At 37.9% G+C, this 24,894-nt stretch overlaps 1 protein-coding gene across 1 annotated transcript in view; it reads left to right on the top strand.

Annotated features, from left to right (window-relative positions):
- Positions 1 to 24,894, top strand: part of CCDC30 (coiled-coil domain containing 30) — a 110,987-nt gene that overhangs the window by 20,625 nt on the left and 65,468 nt on the right. The window contains exons 5-7 of the mRNA XM_047082363.1: positions 15,788 to 15,913; positions 17,267 to 17,404; positions 19,622 to 19,791. Coding sequence (XP_046938319.1) covers positions 15,788 to 15,913; positions 17,267 to 17,404; positions 19,622 to 19,791 — 434 coding nt within the window. The remainder of the gene's footprint in view (positions 1 to 15,787; positions 15,914 to 17,266; positions 17,405 to 19,621; positions 19,792 to 24,894) is intronic.

Below are 24,894 nucleotides of genomic sequence, written 5' to 3'. Positions count from 1 at the left end.
TGAAAGACAGAGAGAGACAGTGCATGAGCAGGGGAGGGGGAGAGAGAGAGAGGGAGACACAGAATCCAAAGCAGGCTCCAGGATCTGAGCTGTTTGTTAGCACAGAGCCCAGCATGGGGCTTGAACTCACGAATTGCAAGACCATGACCTGAGCTGAAGTCAGACGCTCAACCAACTGAGCCACCCAGGCGCTCCAAGTCTTCCTCATTCTTTAGAGCAGTGTAGCTTTCTATTGTGTGGATGTACTACATTTAACCAGTCTCCTCTGATGAACACTTGGGTTGTTTCTAGTCTTTTGCACATGTATGCAGGTGTTTCTGTAGGATAGAGTCACAGAAATGGGATTATGGGATTAGAGATTAGATACATCTGTAATTTGGGTAGATATTGCCCGATATCCCTCAGAGAGAATTATACCATTTTCCTCTCCCTCAGCAATGCATGTGAAAACCACTTGGTAAAAAATTCACCGACTGAATATATTGTCAAAATTTTGTGTTTTTACTAAATGAGAGCTGAGAATGGGTATCCAAATGTAGTTTTCATGTTTATTTATCTATTTACAGTAAGACTGAGCATTTCTCATATGTTTAAAAGTTATTTGTATTTCTTTTATAAAATAGCTTGATTGAAATACCTAATACAATACAGACATACATATTTTAAGAGTTGAGTTCAATGAGATTTGACAGGTGCATACACCTGTATAACCGCAACCGACCACTGCAATCAAGAAAGAAAACACATTCATTAGCCTAACATATTCATTAGCTCCCTCCCCCTTTGCCATCACACCCCTCCCTGCCCTGTCCCCACTCCACCACTTTCTGTTATAATACGTTTTCTAGAATTTCTAATAAATAGAATCATCTGGTATATACTCTTTTGTGTTTGGCTTCTTTCACTTGAAATGATGCTTTTGAGATTTATCCATGTTGCTGCCTGTGTCAAGAGTTCATGTTTTATATTGCTGAGCAGTATGTGGATATACCATAAACTATTTGTCTACCCACTGGTTGATAGAACATTCAGATTATTTTCAGGTTTTGACTGTTATAAAATAAAGCTGCCACTAGTATCCTCATACCAGGTTTTTTTTTTCATCTGGGATAAATACCTAGTAGTGGAATTATCAAGTCATAGAGTCAGTGCATGTTTAACTGTATGAAAAACTGCCAGACTGCTTTCCAAAGTAGTGGTACTAGTTTACATTCCCATTGACGATAGTATGGAAGTTTCAGTTGCTTCCTCATCTTCAACAACATTGTTATTGTCAGTCTTGTGAATTCTAGACTTTCTAGTGGACACGTAATGGTATCTCATGGTGCTTTTAATTTGACTTTTGAGAGTATCTAATGACAATGAGTATGTTTTGATGTGTTTATTGGCCATTAGTGTATGTTCTTTTATGAAACCTCTGTTCAAATATTTTGCTCGTTTTTAATTCAGTTATTTATATTAAGTTGTAGGAATTCTTTCTATTTTTTGGATAACTGTCCTTCATTAGATAGATGTATTTTCAATATTTTCTCTCAGTCTGTGGCTTGTCTTTTCGTCTTTTAAAACAGTGTTTTATGAAGAGTAGTTGTTTTAAAATTTTGATGGATCCCAATTCATCAAATTTTTCTTTTATAATTTTATGATAGGACCTAAAAGCCATCTAAGAACCAAGGACACAAAATATTTCTCCTCTCTTTTCTTCTAAAGGTTTTATAGTTTGAGCTTCTACATTTAGATTTATGATCCATCAGAGATCATTTTTGTATATAGTGTGATGTAAGGGTTGAGGTTCATTTATTTCCAAATGTATATCCAATTATTCCAGAACCATTTATTGGAAAGAGAGATATTTCCTTATCGAATTACTTTGGCTCCTTTAGCAAAAATTAGTTATACAGCTCAGTTTCTGGACTCTATTCTGTTCCATTAATCTACGTTTATTCTTAAATAATGCCATGCTGTTGTTTTATTGTAAGTCTTAAAATCAGAAAGAAAACCTTTCCAACTCTGTTTTTCTTTTTTAAAATTGTTTGGACTGTTCTAGGTCCTTTGCATTCCCATATATATTTTATTTTTTAATGTGTATTTATTTATTTTTGAGAGAGAGAGAGCAAACATGAGCAGGAGAGGGGCAGAGAGAGGGGGAGAGAGAGAATCCTAAGCAGGCTCTGCACTGTAGCAGGCTCTGCGCTGACGGTGCAGAGCCTAACGCAGGGCTCAAAGTCACAAACCATGAGGTCATGACTTGAGCTGAAACCAAGAGTAGGAAACTTAACCGACTGAGCCACCCAGGTACTCCCCTATATACATTTTAGAATGAGCTTGTCAGTTTTGACAAAAATGCCATGTAGGATTTTGATTGGAATGGCATTGAATGTTCAGATCAATTGAGGAAGAATTTATATTTTAACAATATTGGGTCCACCAATGTGTTAACATGGTCTATATCTTTCCATTTATTTGGGCCTTTAATTTGTCTCAGCAATGTTTTGTAGTTTTCAGCACACAGTTCTTACCTATGTAGAATTCCATTTATTCTTTTAAAAAATGGAAGTATAATTTACATTGCCATAAAATTCACCCTTTTAAAGTGTACAGTGCAGTGAATTTTAGTATACTCACAAAGTTATGCAATTATCACTACTGTCTAATTTCAGAACATTTTTATCTCCCCAAAAGAAACCCCATATCCATTAGTAGTCATTCTCCATTCCCTTAGCCCCCAGCCTCTTGGCAACTACTAATTTACTTTTTGTCTCTAAGAATTTGCCTATCTGGTACATTTCATGCAAATGGAATCATAAAATATGTGGTCTTCTGCATCTGGCTTCTTTCACTTTAGCATAATATTTTCAAGACTCAAGCCTATCATAGCATAGGTAAGTGTTTTATCTCTTTTTTGTGGCTAAATAATATTTCATTGCATGGATTATACCACGTTTTGTTTTTCCATTCGTCAATTGAGGGGCATTTGGTAGTTCCCACTTTGTGGATATTTTGAATAATGCAAACTTTTTGTGTGGACATGTTTTCATTTCTTTTGGGTATGTACCTAGGAGTGAAATTGCTGGGTCATATGTTAACTCTCTGTTTACCCTTTTGAAGAAATGCCAGGCTGTTTTCCAAAGCAGTTGTTCCATATAATATTCCCATCAGCAGTGTATAAGAATTCCAATTTCCCCACATCTTCACCAATATTTGTTATAGTCTTATCTTTTTTATTATAGCTATCCTAGTGGGTGTGAAGTAGGATCTTAATGTAATTTTGATTTGTGTTTCCTGTGTAATCTTGAGCATCTTTTCTTACGCTTATTGGCCATTTGTATATCTTCTTTAGAAAATGTCTATTCATGGGGTGACTGAGTGGCTCAGTCTTTTAAGCATCCAACTCTTCACTTCAGCTCAGGTCATGATCTCATGCTTTGTGGGATCGTGCCCATGTTGGGCTCTGTGCTGATAGGGTGGAGCCTGCTTGGGATTCTCTCTCTCCCTCATTCTCTGCCTCTCCCCTGCTCACGTGTGTGTGCACTCACGCGCACTCACGCATGCACACACGCGAGCTCACTCACTCTCTCTCAAGATAAATAAATAAAGGGGTGCCTGGGTGGCTCAGTCGGTTGAGCATCCGACTTTGGCTCAGGTCATGATCTCACTGCTCGTGAGTTCGAGCCCTGCATTGGGTCCTGTGCTGACAGCTCAGAGCCTGGAGCCTGTTTCAGATTCTGTGTCTCCCTCTCGCTCTGCCCCTTCCCTGCTTATGCTCTGTCTCTCTCTGTCTCTCAAAAATGAATAAACATTAAAAAAATTTTTTTAAAGCTAAATAAGCATTAAAAAAAGAAAATGCCTATTCATATTCTTTGCCAGTTTTAATGGAGTTGTCTTTTTATTGCAAGAGCTCTTTATATACTCTATTTATTAATCTCTGTCATGGACTGAATTGTGCCTCCATTGAAATATGTTGAAGTCCTAACCCCCAGTACCTGTGAACACGACCTCATTTGGATACAGGGTCTTTGCAAATGCAGTCAAGTTAAGATGAGGTCATTAGGATGGACCCTAATCCAATATGACCGGCGTACCTGTGAGAAGAGAAAATGCTATGTGAAGACAGAGACACACAGGGAGTGCCATGTGATGACAGATGGAGAGATTGGAGGGATGCACATACAAGCCAAGACATGCCAAGGATTGACAGCCACCACCAGAAGCTAGAGGAGGCAAGGAAAGATTCTACCCAGAGTCTCAAAGGGAACATTGCTTTGGCAATAGCTTGACTTCAGAGTGCCAGCCTCCAGAGTGATGAGAAATAAATTTCTGTCATTTTAAGCTACCCAATTTGTGGTACTTTGTTATGGCAGCCCGCAGAAACTCGTTGACATCTTGGTACCAAAAAGTGAGGTACCTTCTATAACAAATAGCTAAAACAGTAGAAGTGGCTTTGTACTTGTATTACATGTGGAAGCTGGAGTAATGTTGGGGTGCTAGATAGAAAAAGCTTAAATTGCCTTGAAGGGATTGTTGGTATAAATACAGACTTAAAGGTGATTCTGGTGAGAGTTCATGAAGAAGTGAGACTATAGGGAAAGCTTCTGTCTCTCAGAGAATACGTAGATTGCCATGATCGGAATGTTGCTTAGAAACATGAACTTTGAAGCTGCTTCTGGTGAGGCCTCAGAGAGCAGTGAGGAACATGCCCTATTTGACTCTGAAGAAGAGCTGATCCTTGTTATAAAGTAGCAGAGAACGTGGTTGAATTATGTTTTACCACTGAGTGGAAAGTAGAACCTGGAAGTGATAAACTTGGATATTTAACTGTGGTGATTTCTGAACAAAATGTATAAGGTGTGGCCTGTTTTAACCGTGATGCTTATGGTAAAATATGAGAGGAAAAAGATAAATTGAATGAACTTCAATAAAAAAGAACAACACTCGATGTTATAAATCCTATAATATATTGTTAATTATTTTTGCTTAAGCCTTTTAAGGGGAACCTTTTAAGGGGAAAACAAAAGTATTTCGTATTTAACCACATACTGACCACTGCTAGAGTTCACCATTGCTTTGCATAGATCCAAATTTCTACCTGGTACCATACTTCTTTAGCCTAAAGACCATGATTCAACATTTCTCCTGGTATAGATCTACTAGTGATCAACTTTTTGTTTTTTTTTTTTCTTTTTGTCTGCAAAAGTCTTTTGTTCTACTTTTGTTTTTCAAAAATGTTTGTTATTGTGATAAAATACACATAACTATTCTTAAGTGTACAGTTCAGTGATAGTAAGCACATTCACAATGTTGTGCAGCTATTACTAACATCTACTTCCAGAACTCCCTTCATCTTGCAAACCTGAAACTGTGTATTCGTTAACCAATAATTCCCTCTTCTGCCCTTCCTCCCAGCCCCTGGTAACCGCCATTCTACTTTCTGTCTCTATGATTTGGACTACTCTAGGTACCTCAAATAAGGGGAATCACATTCACTATTTGTCCTTTGGTGACTCACATTTCAATTAGCATGATATCTTCCAAGTTTCATCCCTGTTGTACCACATGTCAGAATGCCCTTCCTATTTCAGGCTGAAATTCCATTGTATTGCCACATTTTGTGTATCTATTCATCCATCAAGGGACACTTGAGCTGCTTCAACCTTTGGGCTGTTGTGGATAACACTGCTATGAACACAAGTGTGTAAATATCCATTCAAGTCCCTGCTTTCAATTCTTTTGGGTATATACCTAGATGTGGAATTGCTGGATTATAGTAACTGGCTTTCATTTTGTTGAAGAACCATCATACCGTTTTCCACAGTGACTACACCATTTTACTTTCTCACTAACAGTTTCACAAGGGTTCCAATTTCTCTATATCATCATCAACAACACCTATTTTCTGTGGTTTTGGTGGTAGCTATCCTAATGAGTACAGGGTAGTTTCTCATTGTGGTTTGAGTTGCATTTACCTAATAATTAATGATGTTAAACATCTTTTCATGTGTTTATTGATCAATCATATGTCATCATTGGAGAAATATCTATTCAAGTCCGTTGCATATTTTAAAATCAGGTTGTTGTTATGTTGTTGAGTTTTGGGAGCTCTTTATATTTTCTGCTTATATCAATCCCTTATCAGCTATATAATTGCAAATATTTTTCCATTCCATAGGTTTCATTTCATCTGTGTTGATGCACAAAAAATTCTAAATTTCATGGTCAGTTTGTCTATTTTTTTTTATTGCCTGTGCCTTTGATGTCATATCCAAGAAATCATTGCCAAATTTAATGTTATAAAGCTTTTTGCATCTTTTCTTCTATGAGCTTTATAGTTTTACATCTTATATTTAAATCTTTGATTCATTTTTAGTTAATTTTTATATATGCTGTTAGGATACAACTTCATTCTTTTTGTACATGGATGTCCAATTTTTTCAGCATCATTTGTTGAAAAGACTGGTCTTTTCCCATTGAATGGTCTTGGCACATTTGTCAAAAATCATTTGACCATATCGGGACACCTGGGTGGCTCAGTCAGTTGAGTGACTGACTTCAGCTCAGGTCATGATCTCACAGTCTGAGTTCGAGCCCTGCATCAGGCTCTATGCTGACAGCTCAGGGTCTGGAGCCTGCTTCGGATTCTGTGTCTCCCTCTCTCTCTGCCCCTCCCCTGCTCATGCTCTGTCTGTCTCTCTCTCTGTCAAAACTAAATAAACATTAAAAAAAATCATTTGACCATATACATGCAGGTTTATTTTGGGGCTCTGTATTCTATTCCATTGGCCTATATGTCTGTATTTATGCCTGTACCACACTGTTTTGACTACTCTGGCTTTGTACTAAATTTTTAAGACATGTTTATTTTGAGTGAGAGAGAGAGAGAGTGCATGCTTATGCGCATGTGAGCGGGGGAGGGGCAGAGAGCGAGAGCGAGAGCGAGAGCGAGAGAATCCCAAGCAGGCTCCATGCTGTCAGCACAGAGCTCTAGCACAGAGCATCATGGGGCTCAGTCCCACAAACTGTGAGATCATGACCTGAACAGAAATCAAGAGTTGGACCCTTAACTGACTGAGCCACCCAGGCACCCTGCATATTTTAAAATCAGGAAGTATAACTCCTGAAGCTTTGTTCTTCTTTTTCAAGTTGGTTTTAGCTGTTCAGCATCCCTTGAAATTCCATACGAATTTTAAGATGGGTTTTTCTATTTCTGCAAAAAAAAAAAAATGTCATTGGGATTCTGATAGAGACTGCATTGAATCTTCAGATTGCTTTAGATAGTATTGACATCTTAATAATATTAAGTCTTCCAATCCATGAACATGGAATGTGTTTCCATTACTTTCTCTTCTTTAATTTTTTTCAGCAATGATTTCTAGTTTTTATTGTACAAGTCTTTCACCTCCTTGGTTAAATTAATTCCTAACTATTTTTTTTGATGCTACTATAAATAGAAGTGTTTTTGTAATTTCCTTTTCAGATTGCTCATTGTTACCATGTAGAAGTGTGACTGAGTTTTGTGTGTTGACTATGTGTCTTGCTACTTGGCTAAATTCATTTATTAAGTCTAACTGTGGAATCTTTAAGGTTTCCTACATATAAGATTATATCATCTGCAAACAGAGATAATTTTGCTTCTTCTTCTCCAGTTTGGACGTCTTTTATTTATTTTTCTCTTGTTTAATTGCTCTGGCTAGAATTTCCAATACTATGTTGAATAGAAATGGTGAAAGTTTGTTCCTAATCTTACAGGGAAAGCTTTCAGTCTTTGACCATTGAATATGATGTTCACCGTGGGTTTCTTCTAAATCTTTATTATGTTGAGATAGTTTTCTTCTTTTCCTAGTTTATTTTGTGGTTTGTTGTTGTCATTGTTGTTGTTGTTTTAAGTAGGATCCATGCCAAGCATGGAGCCCAATGCAGGGCTTGAAATCACAACCCTGAGATCAAGACCTACCTGAAAATCAAGAGTCAGACACTTAACCAACTGAGGCATCCAGGCGCCCCTCTTTAATGTTTTTTTAATCATGAAACGGTGTTGAATCCTGTCAAATGCTTTTTCTGCACCAATTAGATGATCATGTCAATGTTCCCTCATACTTTTAATGTGGTGTATCACAATGATTAATTTCTGTATATTGAACCATACTTACATTTCAGGAATAGATCTCACTTGGTTATGGTGTATATCCCTTCTAACATGATGTTAAATTCATTTTGATAATATTTTTTGAGGATTTTTACATCAATTCTCATAAAGGATATTGGTCTGTAGTTTTTTCTTCCTTATAGTATCTTTGTCTGGCTTTCATGGCAGGGTAAGCTGACCTCACAGGGTGAGTTAGAAAGTGTTTCTTCCCTTTCAAGTTTTGGGAAAAGTTTGAGAAGGCTTGGTGTTAGTTCTTTTTTTAATGTTTGGTAGAATTTACCAGTGAGGCCATCAGGCCTGAGACCTTTCTCTGTACTGGAGATTTTTGATTACTGACTCAGTATCCTTACTCATTATAGGTCTATTCAAATTTTCTGTTTCTTTATGATTCAGTCTTTGTTGGTTTTGTGTTTCTAGGAATTTGTCCATTTCGTGTATGTTGTCTAATTTATTGTGTACAATTGTTCAGAGTACTCTTTTTTTAAATGTTTTTATTTTTGAGAGAGAAAGAGAGAGAGAGAAAGAGAGAGAGAGAGAGAGAGAGAGCACAAGTGGGGGAGGGGCAGAGAGAGAGAGGGAGAAACAGAATCTGAAGCAGGTTCCAGGCTCCAAGCTGTCAGCACAGAGCCCAATGCAGGGCTCGAACTCATGAACTGCAAGATCATGACCTGAGCTGAAGCTGGAAGCTCAACCAACTGAGCCATCCAGGTGCTCCTGTTCAGAGTACTCTTATAATTTTTTTTTAATTTCTGTAGAATCAGTAGTAATATACTCATTTTCAACTCTTACTTTAGTAATTTGAGTCTTTTTTTTTTGTTAGTCTAGGTGAAGTTTTGTCAATTTTGTTCATCGTTTCAAATAACCAATTTTTGGTTTCACTGATTTTATATATTGATTTTCTATTCTTTATTTTATCTGTGCTCTAACCTTTATTATTTCTTTCTACTATGTTTGGATTTAATTTGTTGTTCTTTTCATACTTTCTTAAATTATAAAGTTAGGTTGTTGATTTCAAATCTTTCTTGTTCTTTAATGTGAGCATTTATTGCTATAAATTTCCCCCTTTTATTACTTCTCATAAGTTTTGCTATGTTGTACTTTCATTTTCATTCATCTCTGGGTATTTCCTAATCTCTCTTGTGATATCTTCTTTGATCCATTGGTTGTTTAAAAGTAAGTTGTTTAATTTCTACAAATATGTGAATTTTCCAGTTTTCCTTCTGTTCTTAATTTCTGTCTCCATCCTACTGTGATCAGAGAAGATACTTTGTATTACCATATTACCAATCTGTCTTTTAAAATCTGTTAAGATTTAGTCTGTGGCCTAAAATATGGTCTGTCCTGGAGAATGACCTGTGTGCATTTGAGAAGGATGAGTACTTTGTTGTCATTGAGTAGAGTGTCCTGTATGTCTGTTAAATATTACTGCTTTATTGTGTTGTTCAAGTCCTGTTTCCTTACTTATTTTATATCTGGCTGTTCTATCCATTATTGAAAGTAGGATATTGAGGGGTACCTGGATGACTCAGTCGTTAAGCATCTGACTTCAGCTCAGGTCATGATCTCATAGTTTGTGAGTTCGAGTCCCACATCGGGTGAGCTTGAGCCCCGCTTCGAGTAAAAACATGAACCCCAGGTGAGCCCTGCTTCTCTCTCTCTCTCTCTCTCTCTCTCTCTCTGCCCCTTGATAACTTGCACCCTTTCTCTCAATCAAAAAGAAAAAAAAAAAGAAAAAGAAAGAAAGAAAGAAAGAAAGAAAGAAAGAAAGAAAGAAAGAAAGAAAGAAAGAAAGGTATTGAAGTCTCCAATTCTTGTTGTAGAAATGTCTCCCATCTTCTTTCAGTTTGGCCAATTTTTGCCTTATATATTTTGGTTGGTGATTAGGTACTATTATATCTTATTGCTGTATTGAATGTTTTATTAATATATAATGTCCTTCTTTGTCTCTTGTAATTTTTTTTTATTTAAAGTCTATTTTGTCTGATATTAGTTTAACTAGCCCTGCCATCTTTTGTTACTGTTTGCATGAAAAACTTTTTTTATCCTTTATCTTGTAACCTGTTTGCATCTATGAATCTGAAGTGAATCTTGTGTGGACAGTATATAGTTGGATCATGTTTTGTTTTTATTCATGATACCAATGTCTGTCTTTTAATTGTAAAGATAATTACCTTAAATTTAAAGTAATTATTACAGTAGGACTTTTGTCATTTTGCCATGTTTCTATGTGCATTATAGCTCTTTGTCCCCCTCATTTCCTGCATTATTGTCTCTCTTGTGTATAGTTGATTTTTTGGTAATAAAACATTTTAATTCCTTTTCATTTCCTTTTGAGTATACTCTATAACTATTTTCTTTGTGGTTACCATAGGGATTACATTTAACATGCTAAAGTTATAACACTCTAATTTGACTTTATGCCAGCTTAACTGTAATAGTATGCAAAAATTCTACTCATTTACAGCTCTGCTCTCAGTAACTGACATCCCAAAATTACATTTTTATATATTGTGTGTCCAAAAACATGAACTAATAATTGCTTTTTTAAATGTATTAGTCTCTTAAATTACATAGAAACCAAATTATGGAATTAGAATGAAAGTTACAATAATACTAGCTTTTAGGCTAATAATTTTAAACAATATATTCATCTCTTAAATCATGTGGAAAAAAAGTTGAGTTTTAAACCATTGTTACTATAATACTAGCTTTTATAATTGCCCATGTATTTACCTTTACTGAGATGTTTATCTCTTCATATGGCTTTGAGTTACTGTCTGATATCTTTTCATTTCAACCCGCAGGACTCCCTTTAGGATTTCTCACAGGAAAGGTCTAGTACTAACAAACTCCCTCAGCTTTTATTTATCTGTGAATGTCTTAATTTCATTCTCACTCTTGAAAGGACAGTTTTGTTGGATATAGAACTCTTGGCTGACAGGTTTTTCCTTTTAGCATTTTGAATATATCAGCCCACAGCCTTCTGACCTCCAAAGTTTCTGATGAGAAATCTGCTCAATAATTGAGGATTATTGAGGATCTTATTGAGGATCTCCTGTAAGTGACAAGTCACTTCTCTCTTGCTGCAGTTGAGATTATCTCTTTGTCTTTGTCTTTCAATAGTTTAATTATAATGTGTCTTGGTGTGGGTCTCCTTGATTTCATCTTTCTTGCAGTTCATTGAGCTTCTTGGATGCTTATATTCATGTCTTTAAACAAATGGTCATTTTCTTTTGTCTTTGATGGTGACCATGACTGTGGCCCATTCCTGTTCTGTCACCCTTATATCCACTGAAAGGAGACTGATCTGGGAAGCAGGCACCAAGACAAACCTAGAATTACAGGAGAGTTATTGGGGGTGGTACCTGAGAAGGATCAGGGAAGGGCAGACATGGGCTAGCAAAGCCTTTAGATCGTGATTCAGGTCTGATATCTGTTAAAGAAGAGGGAGATGGAAGGAAGAACCTCAGCCTGTGGTGTAGCTCTGAGAAGTCTCATTCAGACCAACAGGGCTTTGGCTCTGTGATAACCTGTGACGAAATTCCACATTAACCAGAAATGGCCAGGCCTTAATATCCCTGACCATGCTCAGTTGTTCACTGGAGGATGCCTGGGAAGTGTGCGCCAAGTTCTCTCCTGAAGAGAGAGATACCTACCAGGGGTACAGTTCCATGTGGCCCTCTGTATCACAGAATCCTTTTTTTTTTTTTTTATGTTTATTTTGAGAGAGAGAGAAAGATCGCTGGTGGGGGGGGTGGGAGTGGGGCGGTAGAGAGAGAGGGAGACACAGAATCTGAAGCAGGCTCCAGGCTTCAAGCTGTCAGCACAGAGCCCAATGCAGGGCTCGAACCCACAAACTGGGAGATCATGACCTGAGACAAAGTTGGACACTCAACCGAACCCAGGTGCCCCACAGAATTCTGGATGGTAGAAAAGATTCTTGTAGAGTAACTGGTAAATCCACCTCCCTCTATGATAGATGTTATCTATGACATTCTGAATAAATGAGCATCTGTCTTATTTTAAAACATGTTTAGAAAAGAAAACACATTTTCCTATCATGTTTAATATTAAATACCAGGGTTTTTTTCTGTCTGATCTTAGTCCTGCAGCTATGGTATAAACCAGTTTTCTTTACCTTGTCATCAAGACTTGAAATATGTGTGGATTTCTAAAATAATAAAGATTTATATTGACTTTTAATGATCCTTTCATTTCATCCCACATAGAGCCCCCTGGAAGGGGCTAAGAAGGAACATTGTAAATATATGTGTCTTCCCTTTAAGAGTGTTTACAAATAGAAGTCTTTAAAATTAGAAAAGGTATTCAATGAATAAGTAATAAATTATAGTTAAATGGCCTTTTAAAGTCATTTCTTGGGGCACCTTGGTGGTTCAGTCAGTTGGGCGTCCAACTTCAGCTCAAGTCATGATCTCACGGCTCGTGGGTTCCAGCCCCGTGTCGGGCTCTGTGCTGCCGGCTCAGAGCTTGGAGCCTGCTTCAGATTCTGTGTCTCCCTCTCTCTCTGCCCCTCCCCTGCTCATGCTCTGTCTCTGTCTGTCTCAAAAATAAATAAGAACATTAAAAAATTTTTTAAAGTCATTTCTTGAGGAAAGAGGAAGTAACTAAATAGATTTTTGCCATTGAAGTTCTCTTGTGATCTTTCAAGAAGAAAAAGACTGAAGCTTTCTTGATTGTGTTTAGCAGCCAGGCAATGGTGATACCACTCAGTATTAACCAAAAAATCATTCTCAGCAGCGTAATCGAGTGAAATGAACGCTGTAATCCGGGGGTTAGGAGCTTTAGATCTTGATGCAGGGTCACGCTCCCCTTGGCCTGCATCATCAGCTTTTAGACGGGTGCTCAGGTGCCTCATGCCATCATTCCTGGTCTCTGACTACTTTACTTTCTGTTTCCTACAAATAGAAAGTAAAAGGATGGAAATTAAGATCTGAGTGCCTACGATGTTGTAATGACTCTGCTGTGGGTTTGATATAACTCATGTAATGTTAACAGAAAATTCTGGGAGGTAAGTATCGTTCCGTCTTCTGCATAGTGAGGAAACCAAGATCACAAATTCATAAATGTGGAAGATCTCAAATTTCAACTGACTACAAAACCCACATTTTTGCCACTGTGACTTTCAAACTGTGTTTTAGGGATCCTTGACGTTCTACAGATGCAAAGCTCCAGGCCTTCTGCCTCCACACCGACCAGAGAAGCTTCCATTTCTGGGAGCCCTGGAGGCAGTTTCCCCATAAGAATTCTTTTGAAAATAAATGAGAGGGGGTGACTTAAAAAGAACAAATAATTTAGTGACTACTGGGTGGCTCAGTCAGTTAAGCGCCCAACTCTTGGTTTCTGCTCAGGTCATGATCTCACAGTTCCATGGGATCGAGCCCGCATCAGGCTCTGTGCTGGCAGCATGAAGCTAACTTGGGGTTCTCTCCCTTCCTCCCTCTCTGTGCCCCCTTCCAAAAACAAATAAGCATTTAATTAATTTTTTTAAATTTTAAAAGAAGAACAAATAATTTAGAAAAGAAATCCTTTAAACCAAGTCCTCAAGATAATGATCTGTATTCCTTACCAATTTCTATATGCAGACAGATTTATCATTAATTAGATCCTCTTAACGTGGCTAGTATGCATATTCTCAGAGAAAATGCTTAAAAGAGAAGAAATGCTAGGTATCTGGTAAGAATGATAATAGCCACAATATGTCAAGCATCTCTCATATGCCATGTTCTGTTCTAGATGTTTTATAAACATAGTCTCATGTAATCCCTATAACAACCCTCCCGAGTTAGGAGAGATAGTCCCACTTCATATTTGAGAGAATTTAAAGGAACTTGAACAATGTAAGAGACAGAGCTAGGAGTTATTCCAGGTTTGTCTGGCCTTCCAGCTGATTTTGTTCATCATATTAACTCTTATGAGGATTTATGGAGGAATTTATACAGGGGATTTATTATAACTGATGGGGGTTACAGCATGCCCAACACTGAGCACATGAACCTGGAGGTGATGGCCTGGCATGTTTCTTCCTGTCTGGCACCCACATCCGCCACCCCATTGGCTATGCCTGTGCAAGGGCAGAGCACAGTGCAAGCACACAGCTTCCTGGCACGGATGGCAGGAACACTTGTCATACTGTGCCCAGGAAGCACAGTTTGGTTCAGAGCATTAGATGATCCCCACCTTTCAGGTAGTGGAACACTGAAAGTGGAAAATTCCAAGCTGTTACACCGTTCTCCAGAGCCATTGGTAGCTACCCTGTGCCAGTTAGGCAGTTCCTTAGCACGTCAGTCAGTGCTTCCCTCTGTTTGCTGTTGCCTGACAGATGAGGTAGGCTCCCTTCAGCTACCCAGAGCTCTCGCCATCCCACTGCTCATCTCTCACATTGTTTGCTGCCCTTTTCCTGTGTATTTCTGCTTGAAACTTTGGTCACCACGAAGTCTGTGAAGGACATAAATTGCCTAAGCGCATAATTATTTTTAGAATGGCATAAATTATGGGAGATTTCAAATATATATCCCTTTGAAAGCTATCTTTTAAAAGTTATGGCATTAAAATACATGACATTCTTATGCTAAAAAACACAAAGGAAATGAGGGGAGTTGAACCATTTCCCTACACTTTGCACGGAGGCATCTCAGGTGGTGGAGGGGTGGGGCCAAGAAGAGCTTTGCCTTGAGTGCTGAATGTTCAGCGTGTCAGGTATGGATGTGCAGAAACATTCACCAGGGCAGAAGAGGGTGGGTGATATCCTTTCCTGTATCCTTGTATGGTGCTGCTAAGAAGTCGACCTCATTCTTAGCCAGGTCTTTTTTCTATGCCCTTAGACAGGAGGATTTGCAAAAGTTACACTGAGGTTTTAGCATCCATTTTTCCAGTGTCCTTTTCCATTCTTTCCAACCCATCTCTTCCTGTTTTATTGATATTAAACACAAAAAAGGGAAGTTATTAATAATCAACGTTACTAAACTAATGGATTAATTCTGGAAAAACCTGTAGGTCAAATGAATACATATCTGGCAGTAAATTATGAATCCAGAAGTACAAGCAAAGCTCCAGCATACTTTTGTCCAAAATTTAATTAGGTAAAACTCTTTGGTTGATCCACCCTTTCCTTTCTTCAGCTTAAGTAAATATATCTGAGCCTCACCTCTGTTCTCTGTAAAAAGAAAAAAAAAAAGTAGTTCCAATTTTGTAGGGTTCTGGGAAAATAAAATGAGATTGTGCAAGTAAAACTTGTACCGTAACGTCTGACATATGCTAAGCACGAACTAACTATTAGCTGATCTCATTATTATTGCAATTATTATTACCAACGAATTTAGAAAGATTTCAACAATACTTTGCATTTGGTAGGTGCTTAACATTTACAGAATACTTTCAAAATCTCACTTTATTCCTACTCTGATGGCCATAGTGTAGGTAGGACAAGTATTAGCTCCATTTTACAGTTCAGAAAACAGACTCAGAGAGAAAAATGTCTCTTACGAACTATGGTACCATGAACTGTTTTTCCCAGCTTTATATCTCCTTTAGGTGACTTTATAGTTTAGTTAGGGTGTAAATTAGTATTATTAGAATTTATAGGAAACATTATTGTACGTAGAAATAATTATGTAAAATGCTTTTTTGCAGATTTTGAAAATGAGCCAAGAAAAAATTGACATATTTGAAAGTAAGTTGTCAGAAGAGAGAGAGAGGAGAAAGCAATCGACATCTGATCTTAATACTGTACAGAAGGCTTTGAAAGTTGATAGTGAGGTATTCTGCCACTCAGGATGTTATTCTCCTCTTTTTGCATTCCTAATTTAGGGATTTCATGTTACCATTTATTTTGATTTTAAAATAAATAGTAGCTCTAGAATATGTGTTTCTGTTAGTAATAACGGGGTGACTGTTGTTCCCTCATGCTGAGTTCCAGCTCCAGCACTAGCCAAAAAGAGACCTTTAAGTAGTAGGTGGTTTGATTATTAGGGTGTCCATAGAGTCATGGACTTGTCTCTCCTTTTAACTGCTTGTCCTACCATCTTGGAAAGGTCTATCAGGAGACAACCAGCCTATATTTAAAAGAGAGACCTGGAAGTGAGTCCATGGAAGTCTAGATCACCAATTTAGAGGATGGTGACATTTAATCAGTTTGCAGGGTGGGTGACAGCCAGTGCAATGCCCCAAATCCCATCCTGATGACCTACAGGAATTTCCAATACAATGAGGTAGGAAACTGATACCACTTGCCTTCTTCCTGTGGCCACTCTCTGTTCTCTCTCCTTTTTGCCCAACACTTTCCTCATCAACATTCCCTTCTCCTTCTGATTTGAAGGCTTTGGGAAAATACCATGTAACTCCTTTCCTAAAGTAAATTTAATATCATCTGTTTCCTTCACAGGACACCACAGACTAACTCTCAGGCCCCAGTCATCCACCAGCCAAACTACATCTTCCATGTCATCAATGTAGAAATTTGATAAGACTCTACATATAACTAAAGGGTTTTCTCTCACAGATATAGGGGGAAGAAATCAGAGGATTAGAGGAAGCCCTAGTTGATTAAGTCACTGAATACACATTATTAACTAAGGCAGCATAATTTGTTGTGAAGAACACAGAGTTTGAAGTTGGTCAGATGGTTGAATCTCAGCTTTACCACTTCCTGGCTATGTGAACTTGGGCAGGCCACTTACACTCTCTGAGCCTGTTTCAGTAGCCCTTCTGCATGAGGTTGTCACAAGATTAAAGGCTCAGTTATTCTGTAAAAGGTACATTTGAAAAAAGATACACTTTAAGCAAGAAAATATAATTAGTGCAGGAGTTGCTGAAGAATGTACCCTCTCTACAAGCCTTGCAAAAAGTAGGAAGAACTCTAGAAACCCAGTCCTTCCACCTGTGAGTGATAGAAGCTAAGAATGCTCAGTTTCATTAATTGACTTAAGTAAACTTTACTACTTAACTACCTTAACTACTTTCTTAAAAGTAGTTCTGCTAGAAGAATAAGTTGGGGGGAAAAAAGCAAAAAAAAAAAAATTGTGACAGTTGTTTCAAAGATTCCATTTTAGAAATATTATACCTTTTATGGGGAAAATCTCATTTTACTAAATGTCTTTATTTCTTAATCAGGAGTTGCAAAAATCAAGGTCAGAACTTATATGCCTTTATAATGAAATTCAAAGTCTTCCAAGGGCAGCAGAATACAGAGACAGTTATTTAATAACATATGACCTGCTACAAAGAGAGAATTCTGAATTAGAAACAAAGGTGAGACTGAATTAATTATTTAAATGTTCAGTGTTTGCCTTTATCTCTTATGAGGATACAATAAAAGGAAATTAATTTTCAATAAGAGATTACATGTAAATTGGAGTTTATTTTATTATTATAGAATAAATTCCCATATAGTGTAGGCTATAAGCCAAGCTATGACTCAGAATAGACTTCAGTCTTTCACTCTTAGAATTAATCTGTGAATTTTTTTTTTTTTTTTTTTTTTTTACTTTGAGTCAGTTTCCCAAAAGCTTAAATTTTGGAGCACATATTATAATGTAAAAGGTTTGCTCAAAAATACAACCACCAAATGATCCAGCAATTCCGCTATCTAGAGAGATATACCCAAAAGAATTGAAAGCAGAGTCTTGAAGAGATATTTGCACACCCATTTTCACAGCAGCATTATTCACAATAGTTAAAGCTTAGAAGTATCCCGAGTGTTTCTTGATGGATGAATAGATAAGCAAATTGTGGTATATACACACAATGGAAAGTCATTGAGCCTTAAAAAGGAAGGAGAATCTGCAATATGCTACAACATGGATGAATCTTGAAGACTTTATGCTAACTGAAATAAACCAATCACAAAACCACAAACACTGTATGATTTCAATTATAGGAGGTACTCAGAGTAGTCAAAATCATAAAGACAGAAAGTGTAATTGTGGTTGCCCAGGGACTGGGGGAGACAAGAAAAGGGTGTAATTGTATAATAGGTATTGGGTTTGTTTTACAAGATGAAAAGAGTTCGGGGGATGGGTGGCAGTGGCTGCACAACCGTGTGAATATATTTAATACCACGGAACCACACACTTAAACTGGTTAAGATGGTAAACTTTATGTTAGGTCTATTTTACCACCACCCCCAGTACTCAAAACAAACAAGTTTACTTAAGTGTCTTCAACCTTAAATCTTTGAATCAAAGCATTTTTTTTTTCAGTTATACTGAAAATTAGGCTTATACTTAGAATTAGAAAAATATTTAAATGTCCTGACCCCACTTTGTTCCCCAAGTGTAAAAATGGCTGCCAGACCAGGGTTAGTCAACATTGGAGGTTGCCTATAGAGTAATTTCTGGAGTCCCACCTATAATTAACAACTCTGGGCTGAAAATTCCCTTCCTCAGTTACTCTCTGGGTCTTGATTAAAATGGCAGAAAGAAGTGAAGGCTTGAACACACAGTTAAAAGATATTGGGTTATGTTTTGGTACATGTGAAATGGAGGACTAAGTCCAGGCCTCATTTATGTGAAGTTTTTATCCTGAAAGCAGGGTACAAGTTGCTGAGAGATTGGGATGTGGATCAAATAGTATGTGACTTAGGGAGGGAAATGTTCAGAACATGGGGTTTGCTGTCTGGGAAGGTAGATTATGGGGCATAGCCTATAACTAAGCTTTGTTTGTGGGATCTTGTCAGCAAAGTGAGTTACCCTCACACTGTGCAGTTAAAGGATCTTGTCTTATGAAATATCATTGGATAGTTTAACACAGGAGATAAATGTAGGCAATAAGAATATAATATAAAAATGAGAGAGCCATATCACTATCCTGCTAATCTGGCTCTCTCTCACTTAAAAAACTTTTAATTTTGAAATAATTTCAAACTTATAGAAAAGTTGCAAAAATAGCAAAAAGAATGCCCATGTACCCTCACCTCTCCAATGTTAACATGGTTGGTACTACATTTGCTTTATCTTTCTCTCTCTCCCTCTCTCCAAAAATACCCTTCTTTATTTTTTTTTTAATTTTTTTTTTCAACGTTTATTTATTTTTGGGACAGAGAGAGACAGAGCATGAACAGGCGAGGGGCAGAGAGAGAGGGAGACACAGAATCGGAAACAGGCTCCAGGCTCCGAGCCATCAGCCCAGAGCCCGACGCGGGGCTCGAACTCACGGACCGCGAGATCGTGACCTGGCTGAAGTCGGACGCTTAACCGACTGCGCCACCCAGGCACCCCAAAAATACCCTTCTTTAAAACCATGGATTTATGCATCCTTATGCCTATGGTAAAAATGGATTAATTATATAACAACTGCAAAGTGTTAAGTTAAACTAGAAGAAGATCCTTCAATTAGATGTTAATTTATATTACTTGTCAATAATTATTTAAGCATTTAATGGACTAAATGACTAAATGTACTTTTTTTCATAATTATCTGTAACAGTATGCAAAATAGAATATTTGTCTTTTCACTTTAACTTTATAGGTCTTGAAGCTTTCACAAGAATTTGAACAATTAAATCATTTTACTGTAGAGAGAAAAACTGCAGCTACTAATTTAATTACAGGTGAAAATATCTGTAAAGATCTTGTGTCTAAAGAACCAATTTTGGAAGTAGAGATTCAAAATCCAAAGGAAGAGGAAAAGGAACTCTGGTAAATTGAGAAAATCCCATATCACATTAATTATTTGGGGGGTACATTTGGCTTAATCATCATAAGAATTTGATATTTGTTGCCAAATGATGTGAGTGGAAAAATTAGTTATAAGCAAGCATTCCCCAAGAAGTTTGTCTTTTAATATATTATTAAATTTTTAAATCTTTTCCTGCTTTTTAAAATAATTTTATGCTTCTTGTAGAAAATTTGGAAAGCATGGAAAAGTGAAAGGAGATGTTAATAGCCCATAATGTCACCAGGGGGATATGTTAATGTCCTAATTTTTCTTTCTTCTCTCTATAAACATACATATATGTGGGATTTTTTTTTTTACATAATTGGACTATACTCTAAATATCAAAAAAGCTGAGAGATTTTTGCTGTTTTTATTTAACATTGTATCTGATAATTTTGATAACCCTTTTCTTTCTTTTTCATTCTTCTTTTCTCTCTTGTTAATCTTGCCCTTTAACTCTTGCCTTTCTACTTTTTCACCAAAAGTATTTTTTCACAGAAACTTGTTAGACTTTGGGCAAATGTATTACTCTGCCTTGGCACGATAATAGATGCAATCGAATTCTGTCCAGGCAAAAGCCTAGAACTAGATCATCAAAAGGGAATGAAAGATGGCAATTTGACTTATATATTATATAGTAAAGGATACATCATCAATGAACTAGGAAAATATGGTCTAGGTATGGCCACATTTATATCTTTCAAAATGTTTTAACATACAAGGAGGTTTTTTTGCTAGTTTTGGACCTCTGAATTGTATGCCCTCCTAAAAGTTGCTTTTAACTTTAGAGTGTGCTTTGAGTCCAAGATTCACAACCAAGAAACCTAGTTGCACAAGTGGGAAAAGCATATTGGAGAGGTGGTGGGGAATAGGTGTAATAGTGGTCACAAGAACAAAAAGCCAAGAGCTAGATCACAGCATTTAGGTTTACTGTAGGGGAAAAAGGAAGTCTAGTTCTTGAGCACTGGAAAAGTATATTACTGGGTTTTTGAGGGAGATTATTCTAGAATCTCTATAAGAGATAAATTAAAGAAGAAAAATGGACCAATTAATCCAGATATGAGCTGCAGATGAAGAGACAGTGGCCTAGATTGAGTAGGCAGCAGTGGAGACGAAGCGTCCAATTTGAACACTCTTCAGAGAAGAAGTTGACATTAATTATCAAAGCTGACAAAAATCCACCCACCTGACTTGGGGTAATTGGTAGGGATACTTGCCCCACAGAACAAGGCTATGGCCTTAATTCATTTGGAGGTGGGGAACCTTGCCATGATAAAGATACTGGACTTCTCTATAAAGAGCTCCTTGCTGCCACCGGTTTCCATGACTTGGTCTAAATTACTTCCCAGCACCAAGACTGTGAGATGTCTACGTATCTGCCCTATGCTTCCCTCTCTCCTCATAATGTTTCCTTGCTTATCTCCTCTGTCCCACTTCACAGCCTCCACATATCTCAGATCCATTACACAATCACAATCAACAGTAAAATTGCCTATCTACCATGTGCCAGGTACTATAGGAAGACACTGAGGATACAAAATAAGACACAATTCCTACCCTTATGGTCCAAATAGCCTGCTGGGGGAAGATAGTGTTGGATACTATGGAAGCACAAAGGAGGTGCCCTGGCCCGGGCTAATAAACCAGAAAATATTCTTAAAGGAAATAACAAACCGAGTCCTGAAGTATGGGTAACTGAGAGCCAAGCAAAAAGATGGGGGATTAATTTTCAAGGGGGATATGACATGTACAAGAGAAGGGATGATTTGTTTGAGGAACTCAATGACCTCAGTGCTGCTACAGCATAGAGCTTGAAGAGAGGAACTGGGGAAGGAGACCGTGAGAGTGAAGAAGTAGGCAGGGACCTGATCATGAGGGAACATGAGTGTCTGCATGAAGAAGTTTGGACAACAGGAAACTACCACAGGGTTTAGTAACATAAAAGAGACTAAGAAGATTTGTGCTTTAGAAAAATCACTCTGCCAATTGTGTGGGAAATAGATTGTTGTACAGGAACAAAGGCAGTGAGACCAGTTAGGAGACTGTTGCTATAATCTAGCTGAGAGATGGTGGTATTTGTGAGGAAGAGAAAAGTAAAGGGAATTGAGAAGAGGTAGACTCAACAGGACTTCAGGATTAATGAGTATAGGAAATGAGGAAGAAGGCATGGAAGTCAAGAGTGTGGGCAGAGTTTAAAGAAGACTTTCAAGGTTCTGGTTTGATGGTGTCATCCTCTGAGTTTGGGAACACAGTTTAGAGGGAGGAGGGGAAGGAGTTCAGCTTTTGAAACACTGACTTTGAAGTGTCTCTGGAGCAGCCATGCCAAGAGCAAATGAAGACTGGGCTGGAGATAAATTTGAGAATCATCTATAAGTGGACATAAGCAGAAGTCATATGATGGATGAGATGGCCCTGGTTGTTGTCTGATGAAAGTACCTGAAGGCAGAAACCAAAGAAAAGCCTCTTTATAAGAGACAAAAAGAATTACCCTCAGAAGTAACTGAGACAAAACAGCCAGAGAGGTAGAAGGAAAGTCAGGAGAGTATGTGTTACAGAAGCCAGATTAAAGAGTGTTTCAAGAAGAAAGGAATAGCAAATAGTGCCAGGTACTGCCAAGAAAATAAAGAATAAAGAGTGATTACTGAATCAGATTAAGAATGTGGTTGAAGACTTTAGTAAAAGTAGCTCCAAGGAAGGGCAAAAAACAAATGGCTTCCTAGATCCCATCTCATGGGATGGTGAATGGGAGTGAACTGAGGAGTGAGTGGAATTTGAGGAAGTACAACTGGTGAGTGTAGCTGCTTTCCAAAAAGTTTGGTTGTGAAAGGGAGAAGGGAATATGGAACTGAAGTGAGAGAAAATTTGTGTATGTTTAAATGCTGATCAGAAAGAGTCCCCAAATGGACAGGTTTAGGATTCTGCATACCAGAGAGGGGCTAGCCTTAGGAAGTCAGCCACCTGGTCCGCTGTAACAGGAGGAAGAAAGGGAGAATGGACAGAGATCCAAGTGAGTTTTTAACTTGAAACCAAAGGATTGTGTGACGATTTGTGTCTTCTGTGAAGTAGGAAAGAAAGTCATGTGCTGAAAGAGGAATAGAAATATCAGAGTTTATAACATAGTGAAAAAAGTTTGAAATAATCACTATGGTGAGTGGAAAGGGAAGCTGACTAGGGAGGGCAGGTAGTGTTGAGGACCCAGTAAAGCTAGAGACTGTGACTTTGTATGGCATCTGTCTTTGAGAATATGTGATCTGTGGGGCAACATTTAGTATAGGCATGAGAAGACAGTTGGATTCGTCCAGGACCAAGGTTTTGCCACACAAATGCAGTGGAAGGACAATGGGGGACGAAAGTTGAACATTTTATTTAGGCAGTGATTAAAATAATGAACAGTAGGCTCTACGTTGGATAAAGAAGCAGGTAAAGGGAGCTGATAGAAAAAGGGAAAAGTAATTGAAGGTACTTATGTAAAAATTATGTAAAAAGAACAAGCTGAAATCTGGATATCTAATTTTAGTTATTTTGGAAGTGAAGCATTTGCTGATGATACAACTCATAGTGTGGTTATGCAAGTAGCTGGCAAAGAGGGGGAGATGAGAAGATAACTGGAGATAAGGAGACTGAGGAAGTGAGATGCCAAGGCATTGGTGGGTGATCTGTATGGACCTTGGAATCTTCCAGGATGATTGCAGGACTTGGGGTGAAGAAGACACCAGAAAGCCATGAGCCAAAACCTTCCATTTGAAGAGAAGTAGAAAGTATTTACAGCACACCTAGCATGGTCCAATGCACATAGAAGCTGCTCCATAAGCCAAATCGATTGATTATTGTAGCACATCTCTTCTACTAGATTTTAGCTCCTTTAAGATAATGGACTCTTTCTTGTTTTTCTGTTGTTTATAGTGCCTTTCTTTTAGAACAACAGATCTTAGAACAGGAGGGACCTGCAGATCTTCTAGTGGTTTACAGAGGTCAACCTTCTAAAACTTTAGGAGCTCTGTAAGGGTCTCAGAAACTGCCATGGGAGATGAGGAAAGACTAATGAGTGGAATTCTGTGTAAGATTTTACTTCAAGAAAGAAGCCACAGCTAAAATGTTTGAAAACCACTGCTATTCAGCTAAGTCTTCTCCTTTCACAGAAGAGGTCTCTGAGACCAAGAGAACTAAAATGACTATTTTGGTCACAATCACATACTTAGCAAGTTATCAGCAGGACTGCAAGAGGTCCACATCCCCTAACTCTGAGTCAGAGGTTACCACTTTATCTACTTTGTATAGGACATAGTCACAAATATCCCAAGGGCAAGAAGGTGCTGGGACACTTGGGGTCTAGGTACTTGCTATGAAAGTGAGCATTATGGTGTTAAAAAATTACTCAGGACTCTGTCTCTGTATATGCATAACATGGAGGGGGGAAAGGGGAGAAGAATGAAGTCCCATCTGTCTTGTTCTGGACTGTCTCCAGTGTGTAGAACAATGCCTGACACACAGTAGGTACTTTTAAAATATTGGAATGGGGCGCCTGGGTGGCTCAGTCGGTTAAATGGCCGACTTCAGCTCAGGTCATGATCTCGCGGTCCATGAGTTCGAGCCCCGCGTCGGGCTCTGTGCTGATAGCTTGGAGCCTGGAGCCTGCTTCTGTTTCTGTGTCTCCCTCTCTCTCTTCCCCTCCCCCATTCGCGCTCTGTCTCTCTCTGCCTTTCAAAAATGAATAAATGTTGAAAAAAAAATTTTTTTAATAAAAAATAAATAAATAAAATATTGGAATGAATGGAGATTTCCTCCTACTCCCACTGTGTACTTGCAGCTAAACCCAAAGTTGGACTTCCAAGAGCAGCTCTAAGCTTGCAGAGCCCAGCTGATCTCAACCTGGGTTTGCTTTATTAGGAAGCTTGGGCCAGAGCAGCTGGTAGCTTCCCTTGACCTTAATGAGCTGTATTTTTTTCTAACACATTCTCATTTACCATCTCATTACATCTTACTACCTTTATCAAGAATTATATGATAAATCAGGGCACTAGTGTGGCTCAGTTGGTTAAGCATCTGACTCTTGATTTCACCTCAGGTCATGATCCATAGTTCAT

This window comes from Lynx rufus, unplaced genomic scaffold (genome assembly GCF_022079265.1).
Source record: "Lynx rufus isolate CCGP_SWC_20201006 ecotype Redwood Valley unplaced genomic scaffold, mLynRuf1.p SCAF_2, whole genome shotgun sequence".
Taxonomy (NCBI): domain Eukaryota; kingdom Metazoa; phylum Chordata; class Mammalia; order Carnivora; family Felidae; genus Lynx; species Lynx rufus.
This window is presented reverse-complemented; position numbering and strand designations above follow the sequence as displayed.